Raw genomic sequence first — 21,952 nt, 5'->3', positions numbered from 1 at the left:
AGAGTGGGGGACTGGATATTCTTTGGTCCAGAAGGTGGTTGCCTCAGAGTGTGTCCCCCCCTCAGCGGCTACAACTGGCTTCTCCCATATTCTGTGTGCGAGTTAAGACAGCAGCTCTTCTTCCTACACCCCACTGTTGTGTGTCTTCACCTACAGAAATCAGAGGGAGTGTCTTATCTTTAAAGTGGGAGAGTGTTCCACAGACACCCTTGATTTGTCTGGACTTCTGATTGATTTACCCTGTCCTGTACCTTTTTCTTTGACAGGTCCTGTTGTATGACTGCTGTTATGTTCTGGGCTGTTTTAAAATATTCTTTTAAACTTTATGAAAAGCAGCCGCTCTTGGTTTAGATTTTTAGAATTTTATTGTTTTAATTCAGTTGCAAGCCACTGTGGCTAGATTTCGGCAGAGGCAGCTCAGCAATATATATTAATAAACATGTACCACCGTCTAATTGCTTCTGTCTGTTTACTGTATTTGTTGCCAGTCCAGCCCTCACAATTTCAAAACACATGCATTCCGCAGTCCTTGTAGCAGTAAATTAAACACCGGACCAGCAAACTGTAATAAAATTACAGCAAAGCAGCACAGAGCCCAGCAAAACCAAACAATAAAGTGGCAAAAAAAACAGAATAAAGCAACAGTGTAACAGCACCCCTCCTCCCCAAAACCTCCTCAGCCCTGGTTGGTCATTACGGAAATTAGCAAAACCATAAAATAAACAATCCAAAATTGTTTCCAGCCAAGAATAAATCCTTTAAAAACACTCAGACAGCTTTTTAAAAAGCACTAAAAGTGGCCAGGTTTTTTTTTAAAGTTTATGCCAAGTAAAAATATCTTAACCTGGTGCCAAAAAATAGATACAATATTAAATGTGAAAACATCCTTAGTAAGCCTGTGAGGTTTACCTTTGAGGTTTCTAAAAATGATTTAACAGCAGTTTATTGGGTATGTGTTAATGTTTTTGAGCGTAGGTATCAGAGACACCTATGTGTATTGATCTTCTTTTAGGACTGTCACCCGTAAGGTGCCAAAAGGCTAATTTTTATATATATATTTCACTCACCTAAAGAAATCTTAGTGGACTAGTCATATAAGTTTTAACTGATTGCCTGATTTCATTGATACAAATCTGTATGAGGGTGGATGATTCTAAAGAAGAAATACTGTTTTCAAAGGTATGCATATTTGCTGTAGACAAATATGTAACTAGAATGTTGCAGATAAAAATCATTGCAAATAAAATTGGGGGTGGGTGGGGGAGTTGTGACAGTTTGAGTGCATGACTCAGGCTTGATTTCTAACTCACCTTTTGCTGTGGGCATCCTCTTAGAAGAGGCATTTTCTTTACACAGTCACACTTGCTATCTGCATGTTATGCTTGCATTAAAAATGGTTGGAACGTGAGAATCTATAGCCTCATTAATCAGCATTTTAGTTGCTCAAACTGTTTAATTAATTGTTGCAATTTTAACTTGGGAGGGGGAAATAAAATAATTTGAGGTCTAGCTTTTTACTTGTTTCATGAATTATAATTATAGCTATATCATGGTACTTAAATCTAACTTGCTATTCAGTCTTGTTTCTGCAGTGCAGATTTTGCACCTGAATTTCTTTAGCATCCAGTTCTTGTGATCTGTGCAAATGATTCTTAACAAACTAAAAAAAAGCCAGATCCTTGAAACTGAACTCTTAAATAGCAACCCATAATAATAGGAAGTGCTTCTTTAAAATAAAAGTGGCTCATAGGAAGAATTGAAAAAGCGCTTCAGTCAAGTCTTGTTTTTTATTTTTAGACTTCAGAAGATAACGTTCATGTGTGCTTACTATTTAGCATAATTTTAAATCTTGAATTAAGTAATCTGTGTGTATGTGGGAGTGAGCCTGAATTGAGTTTATTATTCTGTTCGTCTTTTTAAAAAAACAACAGGTTGGGCACATTCTGTACCATTTAAGGAAAATATAGAAGCAGGCTATCGTTACTGGGAAACTTTTATTTAACTGCTGTGGAATTTCATAATCTGCACCTTTATACTACTCCCCCTTCCCCAGAACTCTGTTCCGGCTTTCTCTGATTTACTGTCTCTTTGCTTCTCTTAGGTTCGCAAATTTGTGGCCAAGGACAGTGCAGGGCTGCGTATCCGCAGCCACCCTTCCCTTCAGAGTGAGCAGATAGGCATAGTAAAAGTCAATGGATCCATTACTTTTATTGATGAGGTAAACTTGAAAGAAACTTGCATTCAATTTGAAATCATGGTTAAATTATCACTTATGTAATAGGGCCAGTATCCAAAGAACCGCATAACAGTTTTCCGCACGGCTACAAAGTATTGGCCTTAGGTTTCTCCTCACCAGTCCCATGCCTTAGGGCAAGCCCATTTGAAACAGTTTTAAATCTGAAGAAGAAAGCCTAAAATCTCATCAAATACATATAATTCCTTGATTGTGCTTGGGACTACAGCAGTTCTTTGGATATTGGCTACAGTATTTAGATAGATTAATGTGAACTAGCCATTTCGTTTTCTGTGTTGCTTTAAACTCATGTTACAGACTACAAGATTGCTTTTTAGAGAAAGCAAGGTAGATATTTAAATTGCTCCAATTTTCCTGTTAATTTTGATGATGCTCATTCTCCCCAGAAACATCACTACCTTATGTAACTAGAATGTTGCAGATAAAAATCGTTGCAGATAAAATTGGGGGCGGGGAGGGGGGAGCTGTGACAGTTTGAGTGTATGACTCAGGCTTGATTTCTGACTCACCTTTTTATCTTTACATATTTCTGGCCTTTTTTCCCCAGTTCTTGGAACAAATTATTTTCATAACCCAGCAGTTTGATTCTTAGACAGGCTGTGCTAACAAATTATTGTTTTCAACAGTGGCATATGAGCTGTTTTTTAAGAGCAGTGCCCATGTCCCAGTGCTGATAGTGACATGCAGGACTTTGTTTGTAGCAGGAACTCCTTTGCATATTTGGTCACACATCCCTAATGTAGCCAGTCCTCCAGGAGCTTACGGTGAGAGCCCTATAAGCTCTTGGAGGATTGGCTACATTGGGTGTGTGGCCTAATATGCAAAGGAGTTCCTGTTACAAAAAAAGGCCCTGGTGACAGGGCAGATATCCAAGGTCTTCATCTTTTAGTACAGTTCTCCTTAATGGCACCCATGTCAGCTTTTTGTGAGCCTGTTGAGCTCAGTCTGCATGGCCTCAAAGTTGATCTCCTGTTCTCCTCTTCTGAGCCTGAAAATGCAGACTTTTAGCCTTTGCTGCTTAAGTAGCCTGGCTTGTGTGTGTGTTTCTTCATCATAGATCCACAATGATGATGGTGTATGGCTGCGGCTGAATGATGAGACAATAAGGAAGTATGTCCCTAATATGAATGGCTACACCGAAGCCTGGTGTCTGTCTTTTAATCAGCATCTTGGCAAGAGCCTTCTGGTCCCTGTTGATGTAAGTAAGAGCTACTTTGGAATTATATTTTAGTGCTCTGTCACTGCAAGGGTTTTTTTATTCATACAATTCTTAACAGGTAACTATGTCCAGTAACTAACTAATATTAGGTGATGATGATGGTGAGGTGTAGAAAGAATTAAGGGCCTTGAAGGTGATCTCTTTTTCCAGAGAAGAAAAAGCCTTGACCTGTTCTCTTACATAATGCGGGATGGGTCTGTGATTTGTATACTTTCATTCAATATATTATGCTAGTTCAATAGTTTTTGAAAGGGGGTTTATGTTGACTTAAGGGCATATTGTTGCTGGAGATGTTGATTCCTTTTTTGGTTTGGGTACATTACCAGTTTGACTTTATGGAGAAATAATTGCTGTGGTTTAAAATTAAAAGTCATCACCGAGGAAACATGTTTAGGATTCATATAGTTTTAAAATAATAGTTACAGAGGCTTATGCTTGAGGGCTGGTGGATACATAATGTGGCCCATCCTTTTAACTGTGGCCTGTTGAGCCAGCATCGTGCAGTGGTTAAAGTGGTTTTACATATGGGAAAATGCAGTGCTTTACATAATAAAAGTATGAAAATTAGATGCTTCTTTAAGAGGTGGTATTTAGGTGTGTCACTTGCCTTTCTAGTACAAAACTGGTGAAATATCAGTAGTTGTTTTTTTTGAAGGTCATAGTTAGCTTATTATTAGGCTTGAAAGCCATGTGATACTTAAAAGCTAGAAGAATGTTATGAACCTGAAGGCAATCTGAAATTTAAGTTAATCACACCATATATGATGGATTTTATAGATGCCTCCTTTATATAAACTGGCAGCTGTGCATGGAAAAAATTATACAGCTGGCTGTGTGTTTCTGTTACCATTGTGAAAGGCACTTAGGTGAACTTCAGCAGCTGATAGGCAATCTTTTTTCTTCCTGTTGTAAAGAGCTTCACTGGGTTTATCAGGTGTGGTTGGGGAGCCTTCAGGTCTTTGCTGTGCTGAGTCAACCAAGGACTGTAGAAGGATTCTTTGGGTTATGATGTATTCTCAGGCTTCAAAGTGACTCTGCCCACTGGGGCTACCCATTTGATTTGATTGGTCAGGCAGTTAATTGTTTGAGGGTAAATGTTATTCCAGGGGCTGGTTTCCCATACCATTTTTCTTAATTAAATAATTTACAGTACAAGTAAGAGCATATAAAACAATTCTGACTTTTTCAAGTCGAGAATCGAGGAGATGTCCTACACTTGTACACATTTAATTCTGGCAGGTTGCTTTATAATTTCAAGTGATATTCTATCTCACAGTCATACTGATGCCCCCCCCCACCCCGTCTCTTTTAGAACAGTGGTTTTTTGGAAGTACTCAGCAATTTAAATTGACTGGGGGGTTTTCTAGAAATATATCTACTTGTGACAAAGCACAACACAAAAAGTGATAAGTTTGGCTCACTGGAATCGTGAGAGCTTTTGACCCACTGGGGATGCTTTTCAGTTTCAAGTTGTGGAGAGCTCTGGGGGATGCATTTTCTTTCGATCTCTGGTGCTCGGCAGAATGTTGTGCATGGTGCAGGAGGACTACATTTACTGTATACTGCTTGTCCCGTATTGACCAAGTCAGACATGGTTCACTGCTTGGATGATTATTTCAAATGATTTGGTTATTCAGGTGCTTCAGGAAGAGGACCTGGTTTTGTCTCAGTTAGGTATTGTCCTTGCATGTGCTTAGCAACGAGGGATGCTCTACTGTGACTGAAGAAGGGTTTTCTGAAATTGTAAGAGTTAAGGTGGAGGAAGGTAGGAAAATCTTCTACAAGGAAATCTTCTATTTGGATTTAACCAACATTTTAAAGCCCAGTCAGTAAGTTCATGAGGGTGTTTTGACCTGACCTTCTTTTCTGATATGTCATGCTTCCATAGGGAATAAAGAGAGCTTTTTCTCCTTCTCCCATAACACTAGAGCTCTGGGACACCCCTTGAAGTCGATAGGCAGTAGCTAGATGAAGGGGAGTACTTCTTATGAAATGCATTGTTAGTGGATGTAGTGCTGCCCATGAGCGTAGATAGCTTTAGGGATTTAGACAGATTCATGGACGAGAGAGGTCTATAAATGGCCATTAGCCATGGTGAGTAAAGAAGAGTTACATATATGGAGGCAGGCCTGTGGACACTAATGCAAAGAGGCAGTATCAGGGGAAGATCTTGGTATTTATGCCCTGTTTGTTGTTCAGTGGCCCATTTTGTCTAGCATCCTCTATTGTGACTGACCACAGGATGCTTGACTATATGGATTATATGGTCTGATCCATCATGGCATTTCTCATGTTGTTAATGAGCCACAAAAACTGCCTTTAAGAGCTTACAGGGCTCTTATTACAGGGCCTACTGTAAGCTCCTGGAGGATTGGCTACATCAGGGGAGTGTGGCCTAATATGCAAAGGAACTCTTGCCACAAAAAAAGCCCTGAACCTGAGGTTTGTAGTAAATGAAGAGCAGATTTCAACTCAGGACATTAAGATTATTATCTAAATGTAATCTAGAATAGTTTAATCAAACGTGAGCACTTTAAATACTTGCTGAGTAATCTGGCAGAGATTCAAGCACTTGTAGAACTCTTCTATTGAAACCACTTTGGTTCCAAATGCTTTGGCTTGGATCATGGCCATTCTAGTTTATACTACTGCAGTAATAATTATATGCTGTGTATCGTAAAAGTAAGTAATGTAAAAGCTTGGCATTGTTTTGGAAACAATGAAACACTGATTGCGATGAATAAATTTGTCTTCCAGTAGTTCATTTAAAATATTTAGTAGCAGTTTCTGAACAGATGCATATATAGCACTTTTATATTGTCAAATAATTTAGTAGTTTCAAAAACATTATTTTATACACGAAAGGGCATACGTAACCATCTATTAGAATCAGATTTGTACAGGTTCTAACAATCCTTGATCTTGTTTATGAGAAAAGTTATACTCTTAAGGTTGCTGTCCACACCAGGGTTTGGATCCAGCTTAGAAGCTTCTGCAAACACACACCCCTCCCCGGGGAACCTGCAAGAACAAGCATTTTAAGTTTTTTAATCTTCCTGTTTTAACTGTTTCAAAAGATATTGGAGATGCTGGATGATGTGATTTCAAGCAACATCGTGTATGTGTGTATGATCTTCAGCGGTTTGGTATAAGATGATTTTGATGCAGTTATCTGAGATGAGTGAATGGTTGTTTGTGAGCCAACTTACCTGGTCTAGACAGGCTATAAAGATTTCCCTTGTTTGTTCTCCCTGTGTGGAAGGACTTTAGTGTCCAAACTGGCTGCCCTGCATGTCCCTCTGACGGTGGTTCTACCTCCTGCTTCTCACCTGGCTTCCCTCACTAATTTGTTAATTGGTTTGTGGTCATTTATTGGCATGTCTTGGAAATGAGATTGTAGTGATCATTAACCTTTATCCCTTATGAAGATTGTTCTAGTTCAGGGGTGGCCAAACTTGCTTAACGTAACAGCCACATAGAATCAATGTCAGATGTCTGAGAGCCGCAAGGCATGAACATCAGATGTTTGAGAGCTGCAAGACATGAACATCAGATGTTGGAAGGAAGGAAGGAAGTTTGGGGGGGAGGGAAATGTCAAAAGAAAGCAGCTTTAACTTTAAATGCATTCTCCAAGCTGCCAACCACCAGGGCAGTGGGGGCTTCAAGAGCCACACAATATGTGTGAAAGAGCCACATGTGGCCCCCAAGCTACAGTTTGGCCACTCGTGTTCTAGTATCTTCTTCGTGGTCTCTGTGCATCACACCGATGGGAGTAGGCGCCAGCGCCGATCACGATCAGTAAACTTCAAAGCTGCAGATTTCCGTGCCTCCGCCCCAGTGCGCATGCCCAGGAGCCCCACCGCGCATGCCCACTGGGGACGGGAGCGGACATCCCGCCAGTTCTCTTCTGATCGCCGCTCTGATCAGTCGATCTTTGGCTACTGTCGGTGAACTTCGTTCCAACTTGTTTGGTTAGCTGTAGTTAGTGTATATAGTTTTTTTTTTAGTATAGTTAGTGTAGGTGTATTGCTGTTTGCAATACTCTGTTTGCAATGCTCTCCCTTTTTAACTAGAAAAAAAACTGAGCTTGAAATTTTCAGTGTTTATGGTGTTGGACCAAATTAATTTCTGGGTAGTCTTAGTACTCAGTAAAGGAAAGGACAGATTTCTTGGAGAGCTTGCTTGGTTTCCTTTTTTTCCTTCTTTCTTGGGCAGGCTGTCCACTGTGGCCAGAATTAGCAAGGAGAAATATCAGCCTGGGAAGAGTCTTGTGGGTGAAAGTGCTCATGTCCTTGCACTCCTCATGGCCTTTAATTCTCTGACAGGAATGTCCATTCCATCCATGTGCTCGGGGAGATGCCATGTGGCAACCATTGTAGTACTGTCTCCTGGCAGTTAAAGAGGAGAGGATGGGCAAAAGAGCTCAGTTCTTTCTGAGTTAAGGTTCTTCTCAGGCTGATTCCACACTAAGGTTGCTCTGGGGCAGGTTTCCGTTTCTCCCTGGAGCAAGCCAGCAATTTTGGACCAGCTGCTCTGCACCGCCATTTTGCCTTGGGGCAACCCACGATTTGCCGTGCAGCCGCGTAAACCTGAGAAAAAAGGGTTCACACTGCTCTGTGGCAAATCACGGGTTGCCCCAGGACAAAATGGTGGCATGGAGCAGCTGGTGCAAAATGGCCAGCTTGCTCCAGGGAGAAACGGAAGCCTGCCGCAGAGCAACCTTAGTGTGGAATCAGCCTCAGTTAACTTGGAAACTTCAAGCAATATGTGCTGAATTGCAAGGGAAGAGAAATAACCAGCATGTGCCATTAAAAAAAAGAAAAGGCAAAAGTGAGGCTTTATTGTTCAGGAGCCTTACATGCCTTTTGGACGCTCAGGCAAAAAAAAAAAGTCCCTAGTCTGATTTCCAAACAAAAATAAAACTTTACTGTGGCTTCTTAGTGGATCGTAAGAGTTGCGCCACTTAGATTCTAAAAGAAATAATATTATTTCTGACCAGTGGTTCAGAAAGAAAGTAGAAACTTGAGTGTCTGCTGCCAGATTGGTTTGTACTAGTAAACTGGGAAATGGAGGTGGTTTTGCATGGTGCTATGCAGGAGGCTTTCCGGTTCAATGGTCAGTTCTATATTAGAAGCTCTTTGTTACGGTAAATGTCTGCATATGTATGGGTGGCAGAAAAGACTGTGCACTAGAAAAAAACACCAAGCAGTTAAGTCCCCCCCCTCCCCCAAAAAGAGAAAATAAATGTATTCATTTTCTCTATTCAGTATTACGTAATCACCATGCCCTATTTGCTAAATCTTCTTTGTGGTCTCTGTGCTTCACACTCATGGGATAGAGCACCTGCGCCGATCCCCAAATCGGTACCTAAAAAGCCCGGGATTTTTTCGCGCTCAGCACCAGCGGGCATGCACAGACGTCCCAATACGCATGCTCGTTGGCGCCAGCGCAAGGATCCCGCCAGTTCCTTTCTGACTGTTGCGCTGAGAGGATCTCCTTTCTCGTCCCCGGTCGGTAAAGTAATCTTTGGATTATTTCTCCTAGTTGTATATAGCCGGTTTGTTGTTTTCTTAGTGTAGTTAGTTGTTAAGATAGTTAGGGTTGTTTAAAAAAAAAATAAAAAATGTTGCACTTGCCCTTCAGGGCCTTGTTCCCCCCCCCTTTTTTTCCCCTCAGAATTCCTCTGTGTGGGTTTTTTTGGGCGTCTATGGAAAGGCGTTGGGAGTTTTTTAAGAGGTGCCGTTCCTGTGGAAAAAAGATCGCACCTCCTGACGGCCACTCCCTCTGTCTCCTGTGTTTGGGCGAGGGACACCGCGTTGATTCCTGTCTGCATTGCCTGAGCTTTTCTAAGCAGACTCGGAAAAATCGTGCGGCGAGACTTTCAGCCGCTCTCGTGAAATCGGCACTTCATCCGTCAAAGATGGCATGGGGCCCGTTGGTACCGATGGGGGAGTCCACGGCCCCAACTGTCATATCGGTCGATACCTCACCGATTCAGACTGATATGCCGGTTGAGCGGGGTCGATCACTAAACGGCCCTCTGAAGGGTCAGTGGACACTCCTCTCAAGAAGCGTCGGGATGACTCGGGGACCCGATCATTCCTACTGAAGAAGGCAAAGTCAAAGGAGAAGCAGAAAAAAAGATCGTCCTGCACAACTTCCCCTTCTCAGGACGTTTCGGCATCAACGCAGGCTGCTCCACCCAGGAAGATATTGGCGTCTCCACGTCAGAGCCCTTCGGTGTCGAGAGGCAGTGCTTTGCAGCAGTTGCGTTTGTCGGCATTGGAGCACGAGATCGACCTGACCCAACGTTCCCACTCATCGGGATCACGTAGTAGGAGTGACAGTGGCTCGATCTCGGAGGTCGAAGCATCGGTACCAATCAAGCCATCGGCATGGCTTGATCAGGCGAGGGGTCGGAGAGAGCTGGAACCAACAACCATGGTTCACCGTTTCCCGCCGCTTCCACCGTGGGATCAGTATCAGTGGCCTTCTCCCTACGCCTACCCGTCCCCGCCGTACTATTGGTACGCCCCTCGTGACTTTGCTGATTGGGATCAACGGTCTGAGGCATCTCATCTGTCGAGGATCTTGCAGCACTCTAGGCACGTCCATCGGCTTCAGTGTTGATCCTGCCTGAGAGACGTGGCGTGATGGTGGAAGAAGTCCAGGCTCGGTTGTCGGTATCGATTTATTCACCTGTGAGAGCTTTGACGCTGGTACTCTCCGAACACTCGGTGAGAAGGGACTCCTCATCATCGGAACCGACAATCCAGACAGAGCTTTGGAGCCTTTGCCAGTGTCGCATACAGCTGAAGATCTTCCCATATCTCCATCGGAGGATCTGAAGTCGTATGGGGACCTGGTGAAGAGGATGGCACACTCCCTCTCGGTGACACAACCGCAGCCAGTGGTAGAAGACACCGTTTTCGACATTATGCAATGGGATACGTCGACGGCGGTTGCCTTGCCTGTTACAAAGGTCATCTTACAGGTGGTGAAGGAGCCCTGGGCGAAGCCGGCTTCTATACTTGTGTCTTCCAGGAGACTAGACCACATGTATAGGGTCCAAGAGGCTGGTGCCGAATTCTTATTCACCTACCCTAAGCCAAATTCAGTGGTTGTATCCTCTTCATCCAAAGCACGCAAAACTCACTCCTCCCCATCGGACAAGGAGGGAAAGAAGCTGGATAATGTGGGGAGAGAATTTTACTCCGCTGGAGCGTTAGGGGTGTAAAGGTATCTAACTATGCTGCGTGCATGGCTAGATACCAATACTCTGTGTGGGAGCAACTCACCCCCCCTCCTGTCTTCCCTGAGTGAGGAGAAGAGGTCTGCTGCTAAGAAGCTGCAGAAGGAAGGCTTTGCTGTAGCCAAGCAACAACTGGCTGCAGCAAAGCACATGGTAGATGTGTCAGCAAAAACCATCACATCTGCTGTCTGCCTTCGCCGCCACTCCTGGCTCCGATCGACGGCTCTTCAGCAGGACACCAGGGCCTTTGTTGAAGATCTGCCCTTCGAGGGCGAAGGTCTCTTCAGCTCTACCACTGACAGTGCTCTCCAGGAGATGGATAAGAGCATAAAGACCTCGAAGAACCTGGGTGTCCCGGCTTCTTCTAGGGCTGCTAAACCGAAACAGTGGCATAAATCCTGGTCCAAGAAGCCATACGAAAAATTCTCCCCAGAACAACAGTGGAGACCTCGCTCTTCCCAACCTGAGAGTAGGTCTCCATGCAGGGGAAACAACAGAAACCGTTCCGCTTCAGCTCAGACCACTGGCAAGTCTAAGGGTGCTCGCCCACAAAAGCAGGGCCTTTGACTTTCTGGTAGCATGCGTCACCACCCCCATTTCTTCAACCATCCGCCTTCGTCCATTCTTTCTGGCATGGAAGTCCACCTCTACAGACAGGTGGGCTCTTTCCATCATTGCAGAAGGCTACAAATTAGACTTCACTCAGGTTCCAAATCAATCTGTGATAATCACCACACCCCCTTCCCCACCTCTGCTGGCGGAGGTGAGCAACCTCCTACAGAAACAAGCCATAGAACGGGTCCCAGTGGAGGCCAGAATGGGAGGTTTCTACTCCCGTTATTTTCTGGTTCCCAAACGGGATGGGGATTGAGACCAATCATGGACCTTCTGAATCTGAACAAGTTTATTGTGTACCAAAAATTCAGAATGTCCACACTGCAGACAATTCTTTCCCTCATCAATCAAGGGGATTGGATGGCAACGTTGGATCTCAAGGATGCCTACTTCCACGGCAGCATCCATCCTGTGTACAGGCATTTCCTTCGGTTTGCAGTACGTTCCCACCACTTCCAGTTCAAAGACCTTCCGTTCGGTCTGTCCACTGCACCTCGGGTGTTCACCAAGATGATGAGTGTTGTGGCCACACATCTCCGGCTTCAAGGTATAGTCGTCTTTCCATACATCGACGATTGGCTCCTTGTGGCGGAGTCGAAAGAGAGTCTGTCCAGCCATATTACCACCACTCTTCGTCTTCTTCACACCTTAGGTCTGCAGGTCAACATGCAGAAATCTCATCTTACTCCATCACGGACAGTTCAGTTCATAGGGGCTTTGCTGGACACAAATCTTCACTGCGCCTTTCTGCCTCAGCAGAGAGCGACGGACATAATCAATCTTGTCAATCTTTTACAGAATCAGAAATGGGGCAGGGGCAACAGCTGCAGCAGATGCTGGGGCTGATGGCGGCGACTACAAGCATGCTGTTTGTAAAATTGAGGATGAGAGGCCTTCAGTTGTGGTTTCTCAGGCAATTTCGTCCTTTACGGGACTCACCTCGCAAGAGGTTCATAATCCCACCTTTGATTCTCAGCACCCTGAACTGGTGGAAATCCAGGGACAACATTTGTCAGGGATCTCCCTTCCACCTACCTGCGACAACAGTGACGATCACCACAGATGCATCTTTGTGGGGATGGGGGGCTCACATGGACTCTCTGTGTGTGAGGGGCCCTTGGCCTTCTCAATTGACTCACTGTCATATAAATTACCTGGAACTGCTGGCAGTTCATTTTGCCCTTCGGTCTTTCCGCCCCATGGTGGCGGGGAAAGTTGTTGCTCTGCTAACAGACAATACCACTGCCCTGTGTTATATCAACAGGCAGGGCGGGACAGTTTCTTGACGGCTCTGTGCGCTAGCACTGGAACTGTGGTCGGAGTGCCTGGAGCACGACATCTATGTGAAGGCTGCTCACCTCCCAGGGGTGCTCACTCTGCAGGCGGACTCGTTGAGCAGGGGTGCAGCATCCCTGCACGAGTGGGAGATACAGTGGCACTTCCTTCAACCTGTGTTTCAGCTCTGGGGGTACCCTCAGGTGGATGTGTTTGTCACAGCCAGGAACCGGAAATGTCCTCTGTTTTGTTCCAGAGAGGGCACAGATCCGGAGTCGTTGGGAGACGGTCTGTTGTTCCCGTGGGAAGGTCGGTTCCTATATCTGTTTCCACCTCTGCCACTGCTGACAAGTTGTCAACAAAATTGCAACAGAGAGGCCATGCTGCATCCTAGTGACACCGTGGTGGCCTTGGCAGAACTGGTTCCTGATCTTGCTTCAACTGGCGAGGGGGGGTCTTCTACCAGTTTCCGTGGAACCGGACCTTCTGTCGGCTCAGGACGGTCATGTATTCCATCACAACGTGCCTCACCTGAAGCTGACAGCATGGTTCATCGACCCTGTGAGTTCTCTAGCAGAGTCCAACATGTCTTCCTAAACAGCAGGAAGTTGTCTACCCGTGCTTCCTATGACAGGAAGTGGCAGAAGTTTCTTCAGTTTTTAGTTGATCCTGCAGTCTCACCTCAACGGGTAGGATTATCGGTGATTTTTGAATTTTTGTTATCTCTGGTGGATGCTGGCGTTGCCTTTTCATCGGTTAAAGTTTATTTGGCAGCAATATCTGCGTTACATGAGTCAGTTGAGGGGCATTCAGTTTTTGCACACCCTCATTCTAAGAGGTTTTTGAAGGGTCTGCTCAGGCTGCATCCTCCATCGAGGTCACCCCCACAGCTTTGGGATTTGACTTCAGTTTTGGACAGGTTGACTCGGCGTCCCTTCGAGCCAATAGCCACATGTTCTTTACAGCATCTATCTTGGAAGACTGCTTTTTTGGTAGCAATCACATCGGCACGCCGTGCAGGGGAGCTCACGGCTATGCGTTGTGACTACCCATATCTAGTGTTTCAGGAGTCTGGAGTGTCGTTAACTCCTGATATTTCTTTTCTTCCCAAGGTGGTTTCTCAGTTTCACCTTAAGTTAGAAGTTTGTTTGCCCACATTTTATCCTATACCTTCCTCGGACGAGGAACGTAGGTGGCATGCTTTGGACGTTAAGTGAGCCTTATTGTTTTATTTGAGTCGCTCCAAGAGTTTTTGTAAGGACCAGCATCTTTTTGTTTCTTATGCTGCTCCTAAGTTGGGTTCCAGAATTTCGTCTCAGCAGCTTTCAAAGTGGCTCACTGAGACTATTAAACTATGCTACTTGTTGGCAAAGAAGCTGCTGCCTGGACACTCTACAAGAGCGATGGCGACATCGGTGGCGTTCCTGAAAGGCGTTTCCCTGCCGGACGTGTGCAAGGCTGCCACCTGGTCCTCTCTGCATGCTTTCATGAAGCACTATGCTCTAGATGTACATGCTCAGCAGAGGACTCGTCTGGGAGCTGCAGTGCTGCAAGTTGTTTCTTCTGGTTGACTGTCTTCCCGCCTCCAGATATGTCTTGCTTGCAAATCTCCCATGAATGTGAAGCACAGAGACCATGAAGAAAATACAGGTTGCTTGCCTGTAACTGTAGATCTTCGAGTGGTCATCTGTGTATTCACACTACCCGCCCTCCTTCCCCACTGCTGACAGTCTCCCTCCAGTAGGGGCTTCTATCAGTCAGGAAGGAACTGGCGGGATCCTCGCGCTGGCGCTGGCGAGCATGCGTATTGGGACGCCTGTGCATGCCCGTTGGTGCCGAGCACGAAAAAATCCCGGGCTTTTTAGGTACCGATTCGGGGATCGGCACAGGCGCTCTATCCCATGAGTGTGAATGCACAGATGACCACTCAAAGATCTGCAGTTACAGGTAAGCAACCTGTCTTTTCTTATCATTGCTTTTTTCATATTTCACGTATCACAGAATAATGAAATTGTCTGAAAGAGCACTGCGGGGGGGCGGGGGGAATTGTGGATGTTGTTTTGTGCCGGAAGTCTACAGTGGAACCTGTTTCATTTTGCCATTTCCTCTAAATTCGATACTACCTAGGCTTAACATTTCAGTTTTTCGAATGCGTGCAAAATTTATATTTCTGTATTTCGTTGTCTCATTTTGACCAAGGGCACCAGCCACCTGTTTTGTGTGTAAATACTGGATGTGTATTGCATGTTAAAGGCCAGGACCGAAACAACTCCACATGCAAGCAGGAAGCTGTTGGCTATTTCACCATGTTGAATCCCACAGTAGCGAGAGACACATGTTGTAGAAAGCAGTGGAAAAAGCTGAAGGGCCCAGCTCTCTGGCACCCATCCAACATGGAACTGTTTGCATACTTGTTTAACAAAATGAAGCTGAATTAGTCAAATTTTTAACCAGCAAAGATTATTTATTTGGATAAAAATACTGTATAACCTGAAGCAGTGTAAGTGCAAACGTATGAATTGCCGAGTTTATGCAGGAGGTCTCAGGTTCAATCTGTGGCATCTTTCATGAAACGGACCAGGCAGTAGGTTATGCGAAACATCTCTACCTAAGACCTTGGTGAGCCCACTGGCAGTCTTAGAACACGGTACTGACTTTGATAGACTGATGGTCCAATCTAGTATAAGACAGCTTCATGTGACTGTTGGAATGGGTTTTTAAAACTAAATATTGGATATTTTCTCCATTTGTTTAATTTTAACTTCATTCCTCACAAATAAGCCTAAGAAATTACTGATTCTTACGTCTAAACAAAACTCAGCACTGGTGCAGTAGTTAAGGACTGTGCTTGTGAACATTTGCCTCATCAGCAAATACTATAGAATGCTCCAACTTGTTTAAGATCACTGAGGATGGATTCTGATACTTCATTTTAAAAATCAGTTTCAAAATATTCCTCTGTTATTATTTTTTGCAGACTAAGAAAATTCTGCGAGCTCTTATTCTTCTATATTGTTTCTAATATCAGGACGTTGTTTCTAATACCCCAAAGTGTGTATACTACATATATTTTCCTGGATTAAAAACTAGTTGTTGTTTTTCTTTTCCATTTTTCAAATGCAGTAGACTGCACTAAACCCACAGCCAATTGCCAACATTGGACTCTTAAAAAGCACATCACTTTCCATATTTCATAATGTGTTTGAATGCATATTTCTAAAAAAAAAAAAAAGTTGTGCAAACTCTAGCACTCTTTCATGTGTGGATGTAATTTTCCAATGTGCTTGAAATGTATGGCATTGACATGTTTTTCAAAGTTCTTTGAGGATTGCTCACTTCATATTGAATTTTTCCAGTTAGGAATAGGTGGTTGAGTATCCTCGAATCTTTTTAAAAAATCTTCACAAAGTGGCAGACTGTCTTTCATAAAACAAATCTGGTTGCAATAGGCCTGGTGTTCTCATTCAGACAGGAGAATGGGGGGATTGCCTTGCACAAAAGCATAACAAGCTCTATAAAAAGTATTTTCTGTTCAGCGAATGGCATGACACACTACATCATTTAGAGCTTTCAGTGTAAGCTTTTTGCATTCAGCAGAATTTTCCATGGTGAAAAACGGGCTAAATTGATTTAATTTTAGGGATCTTTTGCGGGGGGAGGAAAAAGAAACGAATACTATAACAAAGATGCAAGAAGAAAATGTACTTTAATTTCTTTAAATTCTGCTGATGTCTTAATATCCCAGTTCGCTTTTGATATTTGTCTGTCTTAAACTTTGCATAGAATGTCTTTAATGCTAGCCAAGGAGTCAGGGATTTGGACTTATTTTCCTGGACTTCCAAACCTTTGCACCCTCAGGTGAGTTTCTCATTCTCAGGATCAGTCTCTTGTGCACCAGTATTTCTAGCATGTGGTATTTGTGACAGCTGTACGTTTCAACCAGCAGTTTTCAAACTTTTTCTACAATGACTTCCCCGCCACTTAACTTCTGTGTTGCAAGACATGACAGGGCAGGTTGTAGGGTGCAGACAGCTGGCAAGGATGCTAACTGTTTTTTACCCTTTCATTTCACCATTTCTATGAATGAAATGAAGGGCAAAAACAATTACGATGAAGATCGCAAATCTCTTAACAATGTGTAAAAACTTAATGGCTAGGACAGCTGTGATCGGGGTCAGAGCTGCACAAAAACGAAAAGATGGTTTCACCCCAAGTCCTGTTTGGCTTCAGTTTTCAAAGCTACTCAACTTGTGCTGATAGTTAACTGTTTAAAAATTATGACCGATTTCTAACTAGGCTTGTTCTGGTCTCGGAGCCCTTTTCCCTCTAGTGCGTCTGTCCGATTTCGCACAAGTTGCTGCGGGGCTGCGACTTGCCCCGCTTCTTTCCTGCAGCAAGCAAGATCTTCTGAAAACTGGTTTCTGCTTGCCGCTGGTAAGAGGCAGGGCAAGCTGCAGCCTAGGACAGAAGCGATGTGGGGGGAGGGGTGGCTCCAAGTTCAGAACAAGCCTAGTGAGAAAATGGTTTATGTATCTTTTCAAAACCAGACTTTTCCACTTACCACCAATCACAGTGTGGGAAGGCCAGTTTTGAATAGCAAGCAGCCTTTGAAGGCTTAGTCCTTCCTCAGCCATCCTGATCTGAATTTTGAGCACGTGGATTTATCTTCCAGAGACCGGTATCTCGGATATTTTTTGTGCCTCACTTGGTCCTGAGAGCGTATTTTGGAACATACTGAAAGCTTTGCTGCATCTGCACACTCCATCTCGGTAGGGATGGAGAAGCTGTCGTCGGGAGGTTGTCCACCATCACTGATCTTCACATTGCAGAATGCCTAATAAGCTTTTGAAGAGCTTCAGGGTTCTCCAGAATTTGGTTTCAGAACACTCATTCAGACCTCCAAAGCATCATTTGGAATAGGCAACAATGTGTTCACATAATCTAAGTTAGAATTTTGTAGAAATAGGGTTTGATTTTCGTATTTTTTAAGATGGCTTTGATATTAATTCTTTTCACCTATCATATCTGTACATTGTGTGTTCCCTTCCATTTTTATGCTTGCTTGCATGAATAATGCTTTTACTAGGTCGTACTCTTTGTTTACCCTTTTGTGTAATGGTGATGTGGAGAACTGCTTGTTGGACATTTCGATGCTGCATATTGTACCTTTTGTTTTCCAAACATTCGTATTTTGTGTTCAGTCGTCATTCAGTGAGTTTTGAAATTGGAAGTTACAGAACCTAAGTACATTTTAACGTTTCCCCCACGTTTGCCCAATCAAATGTGTATTCCAATTCTGTGCTGGGAATTTAATCTAGGGTATGCGTAGGCCTGATTTGGATCAGGACCATGAAATCGAAGGTGAGAGCGCTTCAAGCTTTCCCCTCATGCCATTTTCCTGAAATGGCTCCAGCGGATGCTCTTTGCCCTGTTGGGAAAACTTAAGTGTAGCCTGTCAGTGTATGCCAGTTACCAGGGGGGCAAATACTGGCACCATACTCACATTGAGACACTAACGTCAGAGCTTTTTTTGTAGCAGAAACTTATTTGCATATTAGGCCACACCCTTCTGATGTAGCCAATCCTCCAAGAGCTTACAGTAGGCCCTGTACTAAGAGCTCTGGAAGCTCTTGGAGGATTGGCTACATGAGGGGTGTGTGGCCTAATATGCAAAGGAGTTCCTGCTACAAAAATAGCCCTGACTGGTGTGATGGGGAGGCTAAAGCCCTCTCTCGCCGTGTGGCACTGTTCTGACTTGAACGAGGCTCAGCATGCCTGGGATTAAATTACTAGCATAAAACTTGCAGTACGCTCTTGATCAGGTAGACCCGGGGTGGACCTAGACAAAACCATAATGTGGATTTAAACCTGCAAGTTGAATAAATGTTCTGAACAATTTTTGTTAAGGCTTAGATTTCAGTTGTTGTTTAGATTTAGTTGTTGGAGAGCTGGGCTTAGTTGAAAAGTGCAAAGGCATTATTAACGGGATTTTTGTTTTTTTGTTTTTATTTTTTGTTTGTTCTGAAATTTTCAGGAGTCTAGATCTAATGCAGATGACTTTTTCAAAGACCTAAACTCACACTGCCCTCAGGAAGCGGTAATGCAGGAGCCACCAGATATGCCGTTCCTTCGTGGTGGGCCTGGAGTGTATAAGGTAGTGAAGACTGGCCCCTCAGGTCACAACGTCAGAAGCTGTCCCAACCTTAGAGGTATCCCAATTGGAATGTTAGTTCTGGGAAACAAAGTCAAGGCAGTGGGCGAGGTATGGATCCTTGTAGCTTCAGTTATTGTCTTCATAGATACTGGGTTTAATAATCATAAGTAAAGCAGCTGTACTACGCAAGGTTTGCTTTTTCCATCCGTGCTAAATGTTAACTCTTCCAAGGTTGGTTTTATGTTGCAAAAAATTGATGCAAATCACTGTTGTCTTGATTGTTATATTTCATTAACTGGCGTTAACTTTTCTCACGCACGTGTTGGTTCATCAGAAAACAGTCTCCTGTGTTCAATTGTGTATTTCAGTATTTGCTAATCAAACTGTTTCTAGAGACTCAACAGAGCTCAGAATTGATCTTATTTCTTGGTATTGATTTGACTGTTGCTTCTAGTGATTGAGCTTTGGTGCTCTGATTCTGTGGGCTTGAGGATGTAGTGTGTCATGCTATTTTCCCCCCCAAACAGCATAAGGGACTAAAGAGCAACTTTGTGAATGTTGAATCCATAACTACGTTCCTTTTTCAGTAGGCTTCCAAAAATCCAGTTCTTGCATACTACTGAGTAGCAAATACTGCATGTTAATTGGGGAGCTCTCTGTGTGATCTGAAGTCAGAATATTCCTTTCTTCCTGCATATAATCCAACAAAGCATGCTAAAAAATACTAATGTTCTTTAATGTACCAGAAATACAACTAGTTTTCTCTCTCTGTATTAATTCTCCTTTGGGACTTAAATTGAAAAAAAAAATGCCTGTTTGCTTTTGTTAGTGGGAAAGAGGCTTTAAAAAAATTCACAAGCATATTGCTGTGTCTCATTGCTAGATGATTTGAAAAGTAATTTAAATGTGCTTTTTTGTGTGTGTATATACCAGGTGACTAATTCTGAAGGGACGTGGGTCCAGATGGATAAGAACAGCATGGTAGAGTTCTGTGAAAGTGATGAAGGTGAAGCATGGTCCTTAGCTAGAGACAGAGGAGGAAACCAATATCTCCGGCACGAAGATGGCAAGTTTTTTTTTTTAAACAAAGCTGTCTATTTGTAGTGCTTGCAAACGAAGCATGGAAACACCATCTACATGTGAGCAATCTTAACAAAGTGTAACCAAGAATAAACCCAACACTATCAATAATAAGTCCACGTAGATTTCTATAAGCCCTTGAAGTCCAGATGAAGACCCCAGGTATTTTATTTCTCAGTTTCAGTCTGTTTAGAAATCTTCAGCAGTGGCATCAGCTTCATTTGGACACCAAAGAAGATTAATGCCAACTCTGATTACTGCTATGACTCTTTCTTTCTTCCACCAAATCTCTAAGCACAATCCCAGAATCAGTCCAGTTATTGGTTAGAAGGGTGTCCCACGGCAAGCAAGATCCTCTGAAAACAGGTTTCTGCTTGCTGCGGGAAAGAGCCCCGCAGCAGCTTATACGAAATTAGATGGAAGCGCTGGGGGGGGGGGGAGTGGGGGAAGGGCTCCGAGACCAGAACAAACCTAGTGAGAAATTGGTCTCAGGGTATTTTGAGGGGAGCGCTCGGTACTGTAGTCTTGAAAGCTAAGCTGAACTGGGTTTGGCAAGTGCCTGGATGGATGCCCACCTGGGAATCTAATGCAGGCCTGTGTATAAACACAATAGATAATTGAAAATCATCTTAATTATTCCAAGTTCTTATTTTACAGAAATTGTTTCAGGATATTGTTCAAGAATGTGACCAATTTTGAGCTGTAGTCGAGCATGGTTCTAAGTCAAGGGCCCCCACTGGTCTTTGTGACCACCAAGTGTTTTTAGAAAGTGGGAGAAGCCACACGTGGCTTTTGCTCAGCACATGTAAAGCAGATAGTCAGGTCAGATGCTCGAAAAATGAAGCCAAGATACTGGCAGATACTAGCTCGATATGTTGTAGTTTGTATGTGTGTTGAATAAAATATTTTTAAACAATATGATCATTTTAAAAGCCACTTCGTTAAGCACAGCTTCTGTCTGAAATGTTAATGTGTAATATTGTTGTTTGGGTCATTCATTTTACAACACAGGCTGTACAGTAACATACAAAGCTATTCTTTCATTTTATAGATTAGCAGTCTTTCACTGTCCAAGCTAAAATCCCTTTGACTATTGCTTGGGCTTGTAAATAAGCTCAGCTTCATTCCAAATGACCCTCTACCTTTCCCACCCCAAATTTACTTCCGTTGTAGTCCTTACTGTGAACTTAAGAGCCCTGAAAAACTACAAATCATAATGGCTGGGTATTTCATGTCAGTAAGGATGTAGGACCTAACCAAAATCCAAGGAAATCATATTAGGGCCTAATCCTTACGCACGCACACACCTCCTCCTCCTTTCTCATGGATGATAGCTTGCGAAAGATGAGCCTTACATATAGATGCGAGTTACCCAGGCCTTGCCAGAGTCAGGGAATTCTAGCAGGAGCTCCTTTGCGTATTAGGCCACACACCCCTGATGTAGCCAATCCTCCCAAGAGCTTACAAGGCTCTTTTTTGTAAACTCTTGGAGGACTGGCTACATCAGGGGTGTATGGCCTAATATGCAAAGGAGCTCCTGCTAGAATTCCACCCCTGGTCAGGGTAGACTCAGGAGTGGGTTGGGATGGCAAGTCTTCCTTGCAGTTGTTTTCTGTCCCTCTTACAGTGCATGCTAAGAGAAGGCAGGAGTGAAACGGGTTTCAGGGGAGGTTTGAAGCAGCAGAGTGCCAATAGGGAAGCATATTGAGAATTCTTTGAAGCAGCACAGAATATGACACCATTCCAAAAAAAGGGGGGAAGAAGTTGATTTGAAATATATAAAAATTAAGTGTTGTCTTAGCAATTTTTGAAACAAATAAGTGGAATACATAAATTATAACAGGGTGGAATCCTGCAGTTTCCTTCCACAATGTGAGACATTTTCTCCTTTGGAGCAAGACCTCATGTGGTGAAAGAATAGCGTAGGCTCTGGCGCAGTTAAGTTATCAGAGTACAGAAGTTCAGTAGTTTCACATACAGGAACTCATAATTTCACATCTTTAAAGCGTAAACAATTGGAAATGCCAAATGTAATGTGTTTAGGCTAGCATAATCAAATATTTGGCATTCTAAATTGGCCATACTTTTTGGTGATATCTTTAA

The 21,952-nt window shown here is 43.5% G+C and overlaps 1 protein-coding gene across 1 annotated transcript in view; it reads left to right on the top strand.

The window, feature by feature from the left end:
- The window catches only part of MYCBP2 (MYC binding protein 2), a 218,300-nt gene that overhangs the window by 117,824 nt on the left and 78,524 nt on the right, over nucleotides 1–21,952 (top strand). Inside the window, exons 51-54 of the mRNA XM_060233596.1 lie at nucleotides 2,102–2,218; nucleotides 3,312–3,452; nucleotides 18,650–18,877; nucleotides 19,703–19,835. Coding sequence (XP_060089579.1) covers nucleotides 2,102–2,218; nucleotides 3,312–3,452; nucleotides 18,650–18,877; nucleotides 19,703–19,835 — 619 coding nt within the window. The remainder of the gene's footprint in view (nucleotides 1–2,101; nucleotides 2,219–3,311; nucleotides 3,453–18,649; nucleotides 18,878–19,702; nucleotides 19,836–21,952) is intronic.

The sequence above is a fragment of the Heteronotia binoei genome, chromosome 3 (assembly GCF_032191835.1).
Source record: "Heteronotia binoei isolate CCM8104 ecotype False Entrance Well chromosome 3, APGP_CSIRO_Hbin_v1, whole genome shotgun sequence".
In the NCBI taxonomy this organism is placed as follows: domain Eukaryota; kingdom Metazoa; phylum Chordata; class Lepidosauria; order Squamata; family Gekkonidae; genus Heteronotia; species Heteronotia binoei.
The sequence above is the reverse complement of the archived record's forward strand: the minus strand, read 5'-3'. Positions and strand labels throughout refer to the sequence as shown.